Raw genomic sequence first — 17,437 nt, forward strand, 5'->3', positions numbered from 1 at the left:
AAGCAAATCACTGCAGCGAGCTGTAATTATAGGGTTGGAATAAAATCAAAATAGCTGCCATAGTGGGAATACATTTCTGTCCCAGAGTACAAATGTATAAAACGTCTGCTTGACTTAATTGCATCTGAGATAGCATACTGAGATCTGACTCCTATGGCTGGTGTAGGGTTGGACCCAAAGTTCTCAAAGATTAATCAGAACACATTTGAAGAAAGTGCCTCGAGCTGTAACGGGCAGCTGTAAACCAGCCTTTTTTCCAAGTGTATGCCAAACAGAGACTATTTGAAGACTTTTTAGACTTTTTGTGCTGGCTTCACAGCTTTGGCTGACCACCATTGGCAGACAACACAACACAGGTGGTATAACCACTGATACCAATATTGGGTTTTGTTGCAGAAAAATGTCAAGGAACAATTATTCCATGATCAGCAGCACGGCAGTAACGCTGGTTCTTTCTCTTGTCACTTATGTCCTCGCGTGAGAGATAACGCAACTACCAACTGACCACCACTGCTGGCAAAACGTACAGAAAGCTTTTCTTTCACCTTGGTTTCCATCAAAGGGGTTAATTTGGATGCTACTCTTTCACCCTCTGCCCAGCTGCTATTTTTTTGGAGAACTGGGAATTTTTCATCTTTGAGCCTTCTTTGCTTTCAAATTTGTCTGAAATTCACAATCAGATTCAGAAGTTATTAAGGTGGAGGCATGACAGACAAGATAGGGCATGTAAGCCTTGCTTTGTTAGGAAACCAAACTAAAAATATCTGTTTGATTTAAAGGTTAATGTTATTACTGTAAATAATTTTCCTTTAAAATCCTAAACCAGTAATATCCAAAGCAGTGCTTTTAAAAAGAAAATTACAGATAATTATTGTACTTTATTGCATTTTCTTCATTTTTCAGGTCCACCTCTGCCTCCATCGTATTTCAGCCACTTTATTAATAGCATAAAGGTAATTACATCCCATTTGTGTCTGAGTTCTGTTAAGCTTTTTTTAAAATGTACTTTACTGTAAATTAAGCATAAAACAGTATAGCATGGTGAAATATACAAAACAGATAAGAGCATCAGCAATTACAAATGATATTAATTTCTTAAACTCCAGCTGCATAGACAGGTTTATTACAAGTGTAGAGAAAGTAGATGTCAGTGCTATATAAAGATCAGGTTTGAAAAAAACTTATTACTGAGGCTTTTTACTTTCCCGGTAGTATTAAAGTGAGTCATAATTCACTGTTGCCTAACATAAGTTGGTATAAATTATCTGCCATAAATGAATGCTTTTGTTTCCATGCCAGCTCAGGTAAGAGACATCCATTACCTAAAGGGCTTCTAGAAAAATTTAGCAACAATTAACACATGGGGGGAAAAATCACTTCTGTGAAATACTATTTATCTTTTAAGCACACTGAATAAAATAAGTTAAAGTGATGGAAACTGCTTTTCCTGGAATCTCTTACAAGAAAGTACAACCATACCTTGATGTGTTTGGTCTCTCTCTGTTCCGTTATTCTCCTGACTGCTTCAAGTGACAAAAAAGAATACCGATGCAATATTATTTTCAATGTTTTTAAGTGAACAAGGCTCTTTATCAGTAGAAGATCTGAAAAAAAATGAATGAACTTACCGTTTAATGATGCCACAAAAAGCAGTGTACTGTTGGTTTCCTTGAAGGACTCTTAGTGCCGTCTGCTTTTCAGATTTTGTTTCTGCTTGGCTGAGTGCACCTGAGTTATTCCTGTGACATAAAGTGCCCCATGCATGCATGGCAGAGCTGATATGGCTTCTTCGATCTTCTAGAGTAGTGTTTGTAGCTTTACAGCTTTAGCTAGAAAGATCTCTTTTTTCATCCAGTCCCTCACCTCTGCAAAATGGCATGCCCTACAGAAAGCTTTATAGTCCTGTTTACTGGGAAACTAAAAAGAAGTCAGCGGAGGAGCTACAGATAGCCATCTCTACTGGTTTTCTGCAGCTACCTGCCATTCTTGCTTTGCCCTCTGCCTCTTCTATTCACAGGTTTATTTCTCACAAAGGTGAAACAAAGTAGACCAAAAAAAGTTGAAGGAAAAAAAACAGCAGACAAACAGAAGGAAATAATGTGAGGAGGAACCTGCAATTGCTGTGGCTCATCTTGAATGGAGAGATAATGACCTAGTATTTAAATGCTTCTTCTTACCTATCACTCTGTTCCCCAAACTAACTGATAATCAACGATGAAGGACAGGAGAAGAGATGCAGTTCAAAGTGTCTGCAGTTTTGTGTGGTGTCTCTTCTGTTATCCTGGCCCACACCCCTGCCCTTCTCTCTCATCCTATGCACAGTAATCTTCACTTTGCCACATACTTTTAAATATCTGTCCATTCCATGTCAAGCTTGCTTTGCTTTTTCCTTGATGAAGGAGAAAAGCAGAAAGCCAGGCTTTTATGCTTCCTCTGACTTTCTCTTTTCCTCCAGCTACAGCCCAGAACAAGGTTGTGCTGGGTAGAATAGCAAGAAACAGCAATAGAGGCATTTTCTCTGCCTTCACCTAACCCCAGCTCCCCTAGCCCTCCCCTAGCCCCCACCACCTTGATAGAGAAAGCATTCCTTTTCACTCCATATCACTGAAGAAGGAAGAGATGTCAAAAGGATTTTAAGCAGATGCTTTTCTTTATTAAGCTCAGAGATTTCATGTAACTTCAAAAGATCAGTCCACAGAGTTCTGATCTCAATTCAGCTCAATGGTTTAACTTATATTCTCTTTAAAGGGTGAAAAAGGAGACAACGGAAACACTGGTGTAAAAGGAGAAAAAGGAGAACCAAATGGAGGTTTTTTTCTGACAGGACCTCCTGGGCCGCCTGGAAGACCAGGATTAGCTGTAAGTCACACAAGTTGTAGAATAGGAATATTTGTGGGTACCCATCATTTTAATTTAGAAGGCACTAAAATGAGACAAACATCAAGATGATGCTAAGAACTATAGAACTCATGTGCTAACCATTAGGTGAATACGAGAGAGTTGCATTAGGCGTAAACACAGACACTTTGCTGTTGTGCATAGAATCAATTTGCTATGAAAAACTGATGTAATGTTATGGCTCAGCTGTCTAATACAACTACATCAGTATGTGGATTCGTGCTATTAATAGCATTACAAATCAAGGCAGTATATGTAACTTGTGACACTACTACTTATATCCCCATAAAGGCCAAAATAGGCTATATAAAGTTAGACAGAGGCCGACTTGAAAATTATTGGCCATCTAAATAATTAATCTTATTTTCTATTCCAGTAATCCAAAAACATGAATGGAAAGTCCAGTGTGTACCCATCTGGATCATTCCTATAAAATTCAGCCACTGCCTAATCTCTACCTAGTTGTTTTTATCTTCTGGGAATTGCCACCACAGCTGCTTTGGAATCAATGCACTAATTCTTTGGCAACGAGTTTATCCTTGGGACTTGGCAACAACTGTGTGCATTGCATTACTCTGTTGTCATGTTCTGTGCCAAGGAGCATGAATGAGTGGGTCACAGCTGAGGGCGAAGTGTTGGGTTAGCAAGCCCACCTCCAAAAATCCCCCCTGGCGCTAGTCCACATTGCTGAGAACCATCTCCCTGCTTAGAAACTGTTCCACTGGCAAGAAGGATTTGGATGGCACAGCTGAGATCCGTCAGAGACTGAGCTCTCCTAGTCCAGGGTGCAAAAACTGTTCCATGTATGCAGGCCAGTTTGAGCACAGGGAGCGCCAGCCCTCCTTGTTCAGGCTGAGGAGACGCTGCTGAACTGGAAACGTAGAGAGTTGGAGCTTTTTTAGTCTGGAAGACAGGCAGCTGGAGAGCTTGAGGGACATGAGATGACATTTGATCACACAAGGGGGAAGACAACATTCGTCATGGGACATACACCCTGCATAGACACACGTTACCTTAAAGCTTTCCACCATGTACCTTCAGACAAACTCTATCTTATCTTACAAGCACATCAAAGCCAATAGTCTCAGCGTAAGCTGAGTTGAGATCCAGGACTTAGAGAGTATTGTCGAGAGTTTTGCAGATATCAGCTACTCAGGAATAGGCGTGAGAACTTCCAGAAAGCTTTCTGAAACTTAAATTCCAGAATTTTATTTAGTATATGGTCAAATTTTTCATTTTCCATTAATATCCATGCCTTCTTGAAGAAAATTATGTACAGACTCATGTCTAAACAGTGGTGTGGTGGCAGGCCTTCAGAAAATGTTGCCACCAGAGATGAAGACCCTGCAGCAATGAAACCAATACATTCAAAGAAATACTTTTTATCACTGATAGGGACCAAAAGGGGATTCCGTTGTCGGACCCAGAGGACCTCCAGGGTTACCTGGCCTCCCTGGCTTACCAGGTTATGGAAAAATTGGACCTCCTGGCCCACCTGGCCCACCAGGCCCACCGGGACCCCCTGCAATATATGGCTCAGGTGAGAGGGTGTGATTTTGCTTTTCACTGTATATGCAAGTGCGTAGGCATGCGCCCACACCCCCCACACTCCGCCACTTCCCTTACATACCTGTTCTTCCATCTGCCCACCCACTCAGCACACCTGAGTCAGGTTGCTCCGCTCTCTCCTCCTGCCCTCCACCTGTTTCTCCTGCGGGGTTAGTTGGAACTGGGAGCACAAAAGGGACAATTTCTCTGCAAATGTTTTTCACTGAGTGGTGCCATGGGAGCACTGTTGCATGAAAAATCTTCCTGTGGCTATGGCTGGGAGGAAGGCCACGTAACGGAGGCAGGCCACGTAACGGAGGCAGGCTGCCTTGAGAGCTTTGCAAAATCTATCAAATTGAGCCATTGGCTAAACTTGAGAAGATGTTAATGTGGGCCAAGATGCTCTTCTTGTGGTGAATGGACTTAAATCCACTTGGTGGCCGGTCACAAGTGGTGTTCCCCAGGGCTCAGTACTCGGGCTGATCTTGTTTAATATTTTTATCAATGATCTGGACGAGGGATTGAGTGATCCCTCAGTAAGTTTGCAGACGACACCAAGTTGGGCACGAGTGTTGATCTGCTGGAGGGCAGGAAGGCTCTGCAGAGGGATCTGGACAGGCTGGATGGATGGGCCCAGGCCAACTGTATGCGGTTCAACAAGGCCAAGTGCCGGGTCCTGCACTTGGGTCACAACAACCCCAGGCAACGCTCCAGGCTTGGGGATGAGTGGCTGGAAAGCTGCCCAGCGGAAAAGGACCTGGAGGTGTCGATAGACAGCCGACTGAATATGAGCCAGCAGTGTGCCCAGGTGGCCAAGAAGGCCAACGGCATCCTGGCCTGTATCAGAAATGGTGTGGCCAGCAGGAGTAGGGAGGGGATCGTGCCCCTGTACTCGGCGCTGGTGAGGCCGCACCTCGAATGCTGTGTTCAGTTTTGGGCCCCTCACTCCAAGAAGGACATTGAGGTGCTGGAGCGTGTCCAGAGAAGGGCGACTGAAGCTGGTGAGGGGTCTGGAGCACAAGTCTTGTGAGGAGCGGCTGAGGGAGCTGGGGTTGTTCAGTCTGGAGAAGAGGAGGCTGAGGGGAGACCTCATCGCTCTCTACAACTACCTGAAAGGGGGTTGTGGTGAGGTGGGTGTTGGTCCCTTCTCCCAAGTGACAAGCGACAGGACAAGAGGAAATGGCCTCAAGTTGCACCAGGGGAGGTTTGGGTTGGATATTAGGAATAATTTCTTCACTGAAAGGGTTGTCAGACACTGGAACAGGCCCCAGTAGGTGGTTGAGTCACGATCCCTGGAGGGACATGGTTTAGTGGTGGACTTAGCAGTGTTAGGTTAACAGTTGGACTTGATGATCTTAAGGGTCTTTTCCAACCCAAATGATTCTGTGATTCCCTCATATAAAGGCAGTACCCACAGTAAAGTTTAGGTCTAGAATGAAACTGCTGGAGAACTGCTTCTAAAAACTACTTGTTATGGAAAGGCTGAATAGAAACAAAACTTTTGGAGGGTTGGTTACTGTACCTTTAATGATTTTCATCTTATTGGATTAGAAAAGGAGTAAAATGTGCCACAAATAGTCACATCAGGGGAGGAACTTTGCAAACAAGGTGGTACTGCAACTTCAGGTGGATTATGTCAAACTTGCATCAAAGGGAATACCTGGCTATAAACCAAGTGTCACAGTTCAAGATATTTGTGCTTTTGACTCCTCTTGGGTCACAGGTCTGCTAGTGACAAGCCTCATACTGTTCATGTCCAGCCCTTAGACTAGGTTCTGGTGGATGGGGTCCTGGGCTCCTCTGACATTACTCAACAGGTCTGCCTGAGCGAGAGACTCTGATTCTTCCCTCTGGGAACTGTGATCAGCACAAGAATCCAGCCAGGTAAAACCAGAGCAAAGCATTCCTTAATCTCAGCTGAAGATGATGTACTAACAGAAGGGGAATCGTTAACCGAATAGAGAGGCTATAATGCAGATCTGTCCTGCCTAAAGTTTGGGCAGGTCTAGCAGGTCTGCCCTTCTCATTTCTGAGAACTAACGATCAGTCTGTTTCCCTGCAAGACCTGTGCCTCCAGTGTGCTAGTTTGGGGAGCAGACCTTTCTATCTCCAATTTGTTCTCTCCCGGTATTTCTTGAACCTGGTCAGACTGGTTTATACAGCAGCCCAGGGACAAGGTGAGACTTCCAATCCATCATCCAGCAAATATTATTAATTGGGTGTCTATCAGAAGTGTTCATCCTCTGAAGAATATTTGAGAAAGAAGAAATCCTTAATATGTTCAATGTTGGAACATAGGCCTGTACCTGAATTAGCCTGTGATTATCCTAATATGGACAGATCCTCAGCCTACATAAAGTCCATAAAGGCCTTCAGGCCTTTTCCTGTGTAATTTCTATTAAGCACTTCTGAATATTAGCTAAGAGACCCAGCCAGACAAAACAAATTATTATTAGTACTCCATCCCCATACTTTCGCTTATCCTCTCTGCCATTAGTCTTCATCATCCTCCTGCACATTTTCCCCTTTGCTTTGTAAGAAGCTTCTTTAGGCAGCACACTGATGGATGTCCATTTTACTAAATGTTATGAACACAGATGTTTGTTTATTTCCTATCTTCAAGATACAGTTATCACTGTTAAAGCTCTTATTTACTGTAACATGGGGCTCACATACCATAATACGGGGAAAGAGGAATGGCTTATCTGCAGATAAATAGCTCTCAACACTTCTGAGAACTGAACCCCTTTCCCTTGCCAGTGACGTGAAGGAACTGCTCTGGAGGATCTTATAAATGCTTCAGAGCATAGATTCTTCAGTTCATAAAAGGTGATTTCAAGGCTCCTCCGGGTTTCACAAAACCAAACATTTTTGAACACTAGAACTTGCTTTATTGGTGCATAACTGCAGCCTCCTAATTCCAGAGTTACAGATCAGTAAAAAGCAAGCTCTGGAATGCAGCAGTGCTCTCAGGGTTAGCCTTTGCTGACTCTTCAATGGTTCAAACAATATTTTAAAAATGTATCTTACAATCCTTTATTCAAACTCTCAAACTACTTCAGAGTGGAAAGGTACAATAAAAGAGAAAATAGTCAATAATTCTTCTTCACTGAATGTATTTGTGGGGGTGGAGGGGAATCCATAGCTCCACTTTCACTGAAGAGCACCGTGATCCTGATTCCTTTGAAAATTATGAAGGCAGAAGGCCCGCTCCTTTAGCTTTTCAGCTTATCTTCTGTTACTCTCCTTCAGTCTGTTTATTTGCTGTATGCAGTAACCTGTCGATGAGTGGACTTTGGTTATTATGGGGAGGGCTACCAGATGTGCTCACCAAGATTTCTCTAAAGGGTGGTTTAAGAGACTATTCCTACCTTCCTCCATTTCTCCTTTACTTTTGAAGAGCAATTCTGCCCATATTTGGGATTATAGCACTATTTGCGTAGCTAAGAGCAGCTGAACACCGTTTTCAAGTGCCCAGCAAGGTAGGAACAGGGGAGTGGTGAGGAGCTGAACTTTGCAGTTCTTTGTGTGCGTTTCATACTCCAGATTCACCAGCATGCTAGGACATGCTAGACTTCCCCATGCTCAGGTAGTTTCACAACTATCCACCAACTCTCAGATGTCTTTCTTCCATGTCATACTAGCTCTCCTCATGCCTTTCTGTTCCTAATCACATTTTTTACTGAGCCTTTTATATTCCCTCCCAGCAGAATACTAGTGTACTCTCCTGGATACCCCTGGACCTGTTTTGTTGTCCCCACTTTGCGTCTCTCTTTTCCTCTACAGAAGGAGTTTCTACTTATGGTTAATACGAAATCTGCCCAGATCTCAACTGCGGAGCCCTGCTGGGACACACCATGATGCTCAGCAGGGTCCATGTGTAGAAGCTCTTTCTTCTAAACAGCTTCAAAGTTCCGTTGTCATATGCATTTGCACGAGATGCTTGCTTTCAGTCTTCCATATCTTTCCTTCTTTCCTTCCTTTTAAAAGAACAGAGTTTTTACTCCAGAAAACAGGGACTTTCAGATCAAGGTGAAGAAATTCAGTTTTGGAGTAGAGACAGGTACTAGGTACTAGACATTGTGCACTGCAGTCTTAGAAGTTCAAGTTCATACCACTGGAGAAATCTTTGTTGCTTCAAAACATAAGCTGAGCTTACGCTTGTGAATTTTTTATCTAAGGAATAGTGCATTTTTGTTTACTTTTAGAGCAAAAGTTATAATGACTCCCTCAAAGCCTATGTGGTCAGGAGCTAAAAGTTCTTCCTCTTCCATATGCATGTTGTTAGCAGCTAGCAGAAGAGCATTCTGGTCAGTTTAAGTGGATCTGGTTCTTCATTTGCAGAGTATCTACAACAGATTGCAATCTGTTGACCTTAACCTCCCAAATAACAGAGAAAAGACTTAAGTTTCACCATTGCTTTCAAAAAAATCCTTAGAATGCATTTTCTGTAGTTGGCTTGAACACAGCTACTCAGAACTTGGCTATTTAAATCTCCCACTACTCCTATATACCACCACCAAGTCCTTGCTTTATGTCACTCACCTTCTCTCTCAAAAAAGATGACCTTCAACATGTATTGTATGCTTGTTTTATTTTAGCAGTCGCAATGCCTGGACCACCAGGTCCTCCTGGAGAGCCGGGATCACCTGCAACCAGGAATCTGGTAAGACAGCAAAATGAGGAAGGTTGCCATTGAAACCTTGCTTGGAACCTTTTGGTGGTCATTGGTCGCACTGACAGAGGATGGAAAGCTCCGTCCTGTGTTTTTTATTTATTGGAATGTTTTCTGGTTTTCTGAACCTCATAATCTTTCAGCAGGGAATCCATATAGCTGGGAAAGGTGACGAGAGGAGAAGTCTGTTCATTGCCTTGCTAGTAACAGCCTGTTGAAACAAATGCAAAGATTGATGGCATGCTAAAGTAATGGGAAGGTGCATAGTTCATGTTCAAAGCAATATCTCTGAAAGAGTGTGGCAACTTAACATGCTGAGATGCTAGAATAACTACTGCATGCCCAGTTTCCATGAAAAAAACACTTTACATTACTGGATTAAACCCCAGTAATATATGTCATTTGATTCTAAGAAGAAAACTATAGATTTCCCTAGCAAATCTAAAAATTGTTCTGCCAGAGAATACATATAAATTCAATTGTTTCCTGTTCTTACTGCATGAATCAAATCAGAAGTGTATTCCAGATATCCATGCAGTAAAAATGACAGCTAAGCCTCCTGTCTTGTTAATGTCTAAATTAAATATTTGTAGTTTCTGAAAAAAATTTATTCAAGCTAGTGGAGGGGGTTCATTGCAATTTTTTCCTTTTCCACATTCTCACATTATGATAGAAAAGCAAATTCGCTGGATATCTTTGGCAATCATTTGAGAGCGCACTAAGAAATAAGCAGACTTTCACATCAACTACATCATATCAAATGAACTAACCAGACTCTGTGTGGAAGTTTCTTAATGCCTTCCCACCACAGTGTCATACCTCTGCTAACTGCCTTTTCTCATAGAAATGCAGGGCCTGACAATGATTAGAGATCGGGGAGAAACGGGTGTTCAACAACTGGTGCCCCGAAGTAGAGGACTGTAGTTACCGACTGGGAGCTACTGTCTTAGATAGGAGATCCAAGCCCACTTAGTTCAAAACCAACATGCAAATCACTAGTAGGGTCTGCATGATTCATAAAGCATTAATATGCCTTGTGACACTGAAGAAATGAGAAAGAAATGACACTCAAGTGTCAAGAAATTACACTCTCAAGAAACTTGCCCCTGATTTTAGCCTGCCTGCAATCATCAAACAGATTGTAGAAGCAACCCATCTTAGAGAGGACTGTGTTCTTATCTTCAGGTGACGACGACAGAGGTAATAGGTGCAATGTCCATATCCGACAGGTATCAGTTTAAGCCTCCTGATGATCTATAAAAAAGAAATTGAAAAATACTTGCTGTGTAAACTAGCAACATCCGGAAACATAACAAAAGGGATGGAAGAAAACACCCTTAAAGAAAAGAGATCACAACAACACTAAGAAAAATAGAACAGAAGCAAGTGTATCTAGAATTGTGTGTGATAATTATAAGCCTTATCAAATCTCTTCTAAACTCTGCCATTTTGATCTAGTATGCTAAACTGCAGAGAGGCAATGATCTTCACGCTGTGCAAAATTAACTATTGGTGCAGTTCTACTACAATCCACGGGATGATGATTCTGGTATGCCAGAGTAGCAGGATGTTTATGTTACTGAAGCTTTTTGTATGAAATGACGGAAAACTGACTTTGTGAGCATTTCCTGTGGAAGAAGCCTTGACATTTATGTGTTCACATGCGACTTCAATTTAACAATTTAATTTGCAAAATGTTTTGTGTGTCTGATGAAACATGTTTCATTTTCCTACTTGACAGGTTACAACATTCCAAAACATTGAGGGTATGTTGGAAAAAGTTCATTTGGTATCAGAAGGTACGCTAATCTATCTGAGTGAAACCAGTGAGGTTTTTATCCGTGTTCGAAATGGATGGAGAAAATTGCAGGTACTATTGCACTACGTCCTAATCCCTTTCAACTCCCTTACTCAAAAAGGAGTTGTTGCAGATATTTTTTACTGGGGTGGAGAAGTATGGGTGCAAAGATTCCTTTTTTTAGTTCAGAAGCTCCTAGTGATACGTTTTTGTTTGCTTTTCCTTTTGGGTTCTCTCAGCTTGGTGAGATAATTCCTATCCCTGCTGACAGCCTTCCTCCTCCAGCCCTATCAAGCCATGTAAGTACAAAATATTGGCATGTGAAAAACTGAGTCTAAATGTGCAAAAACAGGCGATACACTTGGCAGAAGTTGCAGGCAGATCCCTGCACAACACGATTTTCCACTGAGACTTGTCAGTTCAAAATAAGCATCCTACCACTACATAAGCTTGCAAATTGGTTCACACTGGCTAGTCATCTGTTTCCATTATCTTCTGAGACTCCAAACACTACAGAGACAAAGCAGCATCTACAAAAAGCAGAACAAAGCAGGCTGCCTACAAAAAAACCCACAGGATTCTGTTTCGTAACACTCAAGTCAGTCATACCAAGCCCTGGTCCCTTTCAAAGAAACTCAGAAAAGTGTTTCTGAAAAGACAGTTTTAAAAGATTATAGTCCTGTATTTAGGGTACATCATCATCACCTGCATGTGGCTTATCCCACAGCATGCTGAGGGTCTGTTCTAAAGCCTCAACTCTTAGTTTGTACCTGACCCCATTCTGCAAGTTATTGTACCAACCTGCATGTGAACTTGCTGTCTGGCCCAAAAAATCGCAGGAGGAGGGAAACCAAGAAGTGGTGAAGGGGATAGAGAACAGTCTCGTTGATGACAGGGTAATTGATCTGACTGCTGAGATTATGAAAGGGTAAGAGAGTGCTAGGAAAGAGCAGCAAGAAAGAAGATGTCCAGAAAGAAATAAAAAAAGCTAGAGTAGGTCAGAGAGAAGTGCACTTAGCACACTGGGAAAATGTCTAGACCTCATGAAACTGTCTGCAGCCTCCAGCTGACACCACATGAGTTTCCCAACTGATACAGTCAGCGGCTTCTTACTCATACTTACCATAACTCGAGAAGAAAACTTGGCTGTTCCTGAAACAGCTCTGAGGATCATCGACATTCTGGTCTCTACATGCCAATTGCTTAGGAGACGGAATTACCGAGGCCTTGAGAAATATTCCCACCCACTACATTTTTGGTTTCCACACCCTCCTTACCCTTTCAGTTTTAATTGTCCTGAACTGATCTTCTGCTCCTGCCAAGAGCAGGCTGCTTCCGTGCAGGACGCCGGGCGCGAGCCGGCACTGACACCAGCTCTGGCAGAGCACTGTGGAATGGGTACAGTCGTGCCTAGCAAAGCAACTCTGGCCAGGACAGCTTTCAAACACATGTTTATGGGACACACCAAATTGATGACACGTAGATAAAGTATTCTGGCTACACGGTTTGGGTTTATTTTTCAGAGGTAGGACAGTTTCAGATTCTCCAGTGTTCAATGTTTGCTTTATTTAGAAAATTATTGAGCGTCTAAAATTCTGATCGGAGTAACATGTTTAACATATCTGTTTGCATGTGTTAACAGGGATTTCAGTCTCCTCCAGCACTGAGCCCAATATCAAATATGAACGACGGAAAACCAGCAGTAAGTATGAGACCTGTACTGCAACCGCGTAACTGTGGTTTGAAACACAACGGTTTGCATCTTGAGGGAGATTTGTGGTATTTACTCTTCAAATTCACAGATTTTACTTTAGAAATTTACAAATGCACTTCTTCAACTGGTTTAGACATCTCAGAGACAATTTTAAATTTTTTCCTCCAGATCTATTTTCATCATCCTAGCCCCTTTCCCATCTCAAAGAAAAAAAAAGGAATCCTGATCCTGAGTTAGGAATACCTCTTCACTTAGTGATTGTACCTACAACACACAGTAATTTTTAAGTTAATAATTGCGTAACAATTAAATCACTAAAATATTCATCTTCATGGCGCTGCTTGTTTTAGATAGACACTTTAGGATTTAAGCCTTCATTTAAAATACTTTATAATATTAAGAAAGAGAAAGCAAGGTAACTGATATCTAATAAAACCCAAAAACCAAAAAATGTGGATTAGTTCTTGCATCTGTACCGTTTGACTTAAGCATGCTCCTTCTTGTATTTGATAACAGTGAATTTTTAAACGGTATATAATCACTTCTTACTACTTATTTCCTTGCTTGTAGGATTTGGGATTTTGTTTGTGTGATAACTCCAAGACTTCAGCTTAAAAAATATTAGCTGCTTTTAAAAGAATTTTATTTTTAGGAGTATATAATCTTCATGGTTTCCTTAATGTTCAAAGATAAATAGGTATTTCTGCTCTAGGTCCAATAGCTCTAAGAAATGTAATGTTATGGTAGCAAATAATTTTCATACCTAGTTCTTGTGCTGGCAGGAGGAGGGTCTAGTTTGTTTCCAATATATGTTTTCCTAGTGTTATAAACATTAAAAAAAACGGTGGCTTTTCTTCTTTTTTTTCTCCAGCTGCATCTGGTGGCTTTAAACTTGCCATTTTCGGGTGACATGAGAGCAGATTTTCAGTGTTTTCAACAGGCCCAACTAGCAGGTTTGACGTCTACCTATAGAGCCTTCCTCTCATCACATTTGCAAGATTTGGCCACAGTTGTCAGAAAAACAGACCGATACCATTTACCAATAGTCAATCTTAAGGTAAAAATGAGTGCTTAGTACTTGTTATATTAGGAGAGGCTGTAGGTGCCCCAAAATCTTGGAAAATGGCAAAAGCAGAAAGTGTCAACTCAAACCACATTTTATAAAGAAGCAGCTTTGCTATATATTTTGGAGTTGGGTTCAAGAAACAAAAAAGTAGTGAAAAAGTAGAAAGTTACAGACTGTCTCACACTTCCTTTGCACTTTCAAGGGTTGCTTTTTTCAATATCCTAAGGTTAACGGTAGGAATCAAGCTATGAGAACAACCTGCTTTGAGCGGATTGCTGACAAAGCAACAGTATGATGATTGGCTTTCTGGGTGTGTTTTATATCAGCAGGGAAAGCGCATCCTCATTTCTCGAAGCTAGCTATTATGTTCTACCTTCTAGGATGATCACAGAGTGTATTAGGCTAAAATGCCTATTTGTCTCATTTCTGAAGACAAAGGGAAATTCTGTGCTTAGGAGTGATGCTGGATTTACCCCAACGAAACCGAGAGTCTGGAGCATGAGTCATTTTGTGGTCTCACATAAACAGACACACTCTAAAACTGAGGAAAACAAACTACGTCTCTGGAGCATTGGCTGGCTCCCAGAACAAACGGCCAAAGGAACCTACAGGAATAACACGTGATGCTTGGAACATGCTGAGCGGATGCTACGCTGAAGTGCATGCGAATACAGAGCCTTGGAGACAAATTTGTAAAGACAATATTGTTTCAACTTTGACTGGAAAAACTCAAAGGCAGTTTGAGAGGTAGCCCGATGCAAAGCTTTTGCCCTGAACATTTGCAACGCCTTTCACAAAATTGTGACCTCAACGGAAGTTCCAATATAAATTACCTCTGTATTTTCTCTATAGCTACGGTAGTTACAAGCAATTTTTCAAACAACCCCTTAGTTAGAGGAAAAGGACAGTGGAAATGGAGATGAGCTGAATATCTGGTGTGACAATAGAACAGAGATGCAACTGTGAGGCAAAGGAATGGATCAGAGCTGTTGGCATAAAGGCGGTAGATGAGGCAAGTCTGTTCAGGAGCATCATGCAAAAAGTTATGTGAAAGCTGGAATCATAAGCGTTCTTAATGCAGATAAGATTTCAGATGCATAGATAAGTCTCTAAAAGTCAGGTATGACGTGGATTTTGGTTATGTTTTGTTTGTAAAAGTGGCTTTGAAATTTTAACAGGGAGAAATACTTTTCAATAACTGGGAATCTATATTTAATGGAAACGGTGGACAATTCAACGTTCATGTTCCAATATACTCCTTTGATGGGAGGAACGTCATGACCGACCCATCTTGGTGAGTCTACATTACCATTTATAAGTTTTACATGACATTTATTTTTACCAGATAGTACAAGTAGCAATATCTTGGGCTACTAGAAATAAAATTTCTCCCCTTCCTTATGACATCTTTCTTTTCCATTTCCGATAGCCTACGAACAGGATATCAGCTTGTGTTCTCCTTTTCTTCCTCTCCTTTCTATCTTCATCTTTCCCTACCCACCGTTTGCTTCAAGCAGAAGGAAAGGAGAAATACAGGTCACCATACATGTAGGTGTGCAGTTGAATAAAGCAAAAAAGAGACTTTTTTCAGGAAATAACTTCTTAACATTACCTTTCAGGCCTCAAAAAGTAATATGGCATGGTTCAACGGCAAATGGGATCCGACTGGTTAGCAACTACTGTGAAGCTTGGCACACAGCTGATGTGGGAGCTATGGGACAAGCATCACCGCTGAAGACGGGGAAACTTCTTGATCAGAAAGTATATAGCTGTAGTAATCGGTTTATTGTTCTCTGTATCGAAAACAGTTTTGTATCTGATGCCCAAGGAAAATAATTCACCTGTTGCACGTAGGAATTTTCCATTTTATGACAGAAAAAGCTGACACTGAAATTTCATTGCAATGATGTAAATATTTTATTTTTTGTAATTGCACATTTAAGGAAAAAATAGCCAAAGAAAACATACCTCAACACAAACCGCATTCCCGTTAGGTGGAACATCCAGTGCACATGCGGCTGACTTAAAGCCCTTCCTTCCACTTGAACCCCACACCGTTCAAAGTCTGCCAACAATTAACTCACAGCCCCTTGTCCTTCCGGCTGAGCTGAAGATCATGTAAGGGCATGAGTAAAGAGCGGTCTATGAGGAAGATCCAGTAGCCCGTCTCATAAGCAGTATGGCTCACAGGCTGCTGCTTCTTCACCGCTGAGAAGCTGCATGCTCTGTGCTCTTCTTTTCACTTGCATAGATTTTGAATACCCAAGGCACTATTCATATATACGTATATGTACGTACTGTCCCTGAGCAAATAATGGGAGGCTGTTACATCTTACAGGGCTGGAATTTCCACAAAAGCTTTAAGAACAAAGGTGCTCACCTCCTTTGAATTTCAGTGGAAGCTGAGTACCTAACTCCCGTAAGCTTGTACGGATCGCAGCCTGGTGCTGACACATAAATTTAGCAGCTTCCACATCTTACTTCAGCTTTTTTCTTTGCAGATTCTAGGCATAGGGCTTTATGCAGGAGGAGTGAATTTCACCTAGACAAAATCTGGTCCTTATTTTGGTGCTATTGTTGCCAGGAAACCTGGAGCAACGTTAATAGAAAACATCCTGTTTTACTGGTAGAACTGTGCAAAGTAAATGCAGATAAACGAACCATCTGACCTTTATTTATTGCATTGCGTATTAGAGGAAGTAATTTCCTGTTGTGGCAGACTGCTGAATGAAAGATGTCTGTCATGGTTTCTTTAAAATAGGTTCTAGACATTGTTACCCCACTAAGTTATACGTAAAGTGATTTTCCTTTTTGTGAATTTACCCTTCTGGCATTCACATAATTAAAGAATTGTTAATATAAAATAACAGCAGCAATGATAGGAATGATCAGTAAATGCTAATATTCGTCACAAACAGTATCGCCATAATATCTGAAGTCTTTTGCCTATATATTTGTCTACTGCATACCTTAAACAACATATTTACTTATATTTTATCAGGCACTAACTATGGAGATCAAGCTCTACATTATCATTTTTTAAGATTTAATCTAGAGTCTGTGTTGGAAACACATGTTCATTTGCTGACAAATAGAGTATTCAATTACTAGATAGCTACCTTCAAAAGATAAAAAGCAAATCACACTTAGTATTCTAAACTGATATATAACATAATATTGTGAAATCCAACTTTATTTTTCCAATTTACTATAAAAGCTTATTTCCCAGGGTCGGCTGAACAATATCTTCTTTTTTTCTTGGAAGTCATGACTCCATTACTACAACAAGGTAATGAGGCAAAACCAGCTCATATTACATTTAAAATGTACACGTAACAATTCTCTGCACTCATTTATAGTCCATTTCCCTACAATGCTGAGCACTCTTGAGAAATGCCGAATTCCTTCAGTTCACACCGTTGGAAGAGCTGTATATGTACAGCAGGGTTTCACTCTGAGTCACGGAAGGTGCAAGGGGGAAAATAAAATGCTTTTACGCGCTTCCAGCAGGAACCACCTACCTTTAATCCTTTGTCGGCAGACCCTCCGCTCGGCCGAGTCATGGCCAGCGGGGTTTGTGCTTGCAGCCAGTCATCACCCAGTCATCGCCGTCAGTTCTGGCTCTTCCACTCCTCAGCTGGAGCCAGCAGCCGAGAGCTGGCCGTTTCCTTGCCTAGAATTGCAGTGACAAGAGAGTTGGGGGAGATGGAATCACACAGAAGAGCCGTGTGAAGGGGG

The 17,437-nt window shown here is 41.5% G+C and overlaps 1 protein-coding gene across 1 annotated transcript in view; it reads left to right on the forward strand.

Moving 5' to 3' along the window:
- The window catches only part of LOC104255676 (collagen alpha-1(XV) chain), a 160,915-nt gene extending 143,985 nt beyond the window's left edge, over nucleotides 1-16,930 (forward strand). The window contains exons 34-43 of the mRNA XM_059836098.1: nucleotides 904-953; nucleotides 2,749-2,859; nucleotides 4,294-4,438; nucleotides 9,048-9,112; nucleotides 10,863-10,991; nucleotides 11,159-11,218; nucleotides 12,562-12,621; nucleotides 13,505-13,690; nucleotides 14,878-14,993; nucleotides 15,319-16,930. Coding sequence (XP_059692081.1) covers nucleotides 904-953; nucleotides 2,749-2,859; nucleotides 4,294-4,438; nucleotides 9,048-9,112; nucleotides 10,863-10,991; nucleotides 11,159-11,218; nucleotides 12,562-12,621; nucleotides 13,505-13,690; nucleotides 14,878-14,993; nucleotides 15,319-15,535 — 1,139 coding nt within the window. The 3' untranslated portion in view covers nucleotides 15,536-16,930. The remainder of the gene's footprint in view (nucleotides 1-903; nucleotides 954-2,748; nucleotides 2,860-4,293; nucleotides 4,439-9,047; nucleotides 9,113-10,862; nucleotides 10,992-11,158; nucleotides 11,219-12,561; nucleotides 12,622-13,504; nucleotides 13,691-14,877; nucleotides 14,994-15,318) is intronic.
- Nucleotides 16,931-17,437: the final 507 nt, after the last annotated feature.

This window comes from Gavia stellata, chromosome 3 (genome assembly GCF_030936135.1).
Source record: "Gavia stellata isolate bGavSte3 chromosome 3, bGavSte3.hap2, whole genome shotgun sequence".
Lineage (NCBI taxonomy): Eukaryota > Metazoa > Chordata > Aves > Gaviiformes > Gaviidae > Gavia > Gavia stellata.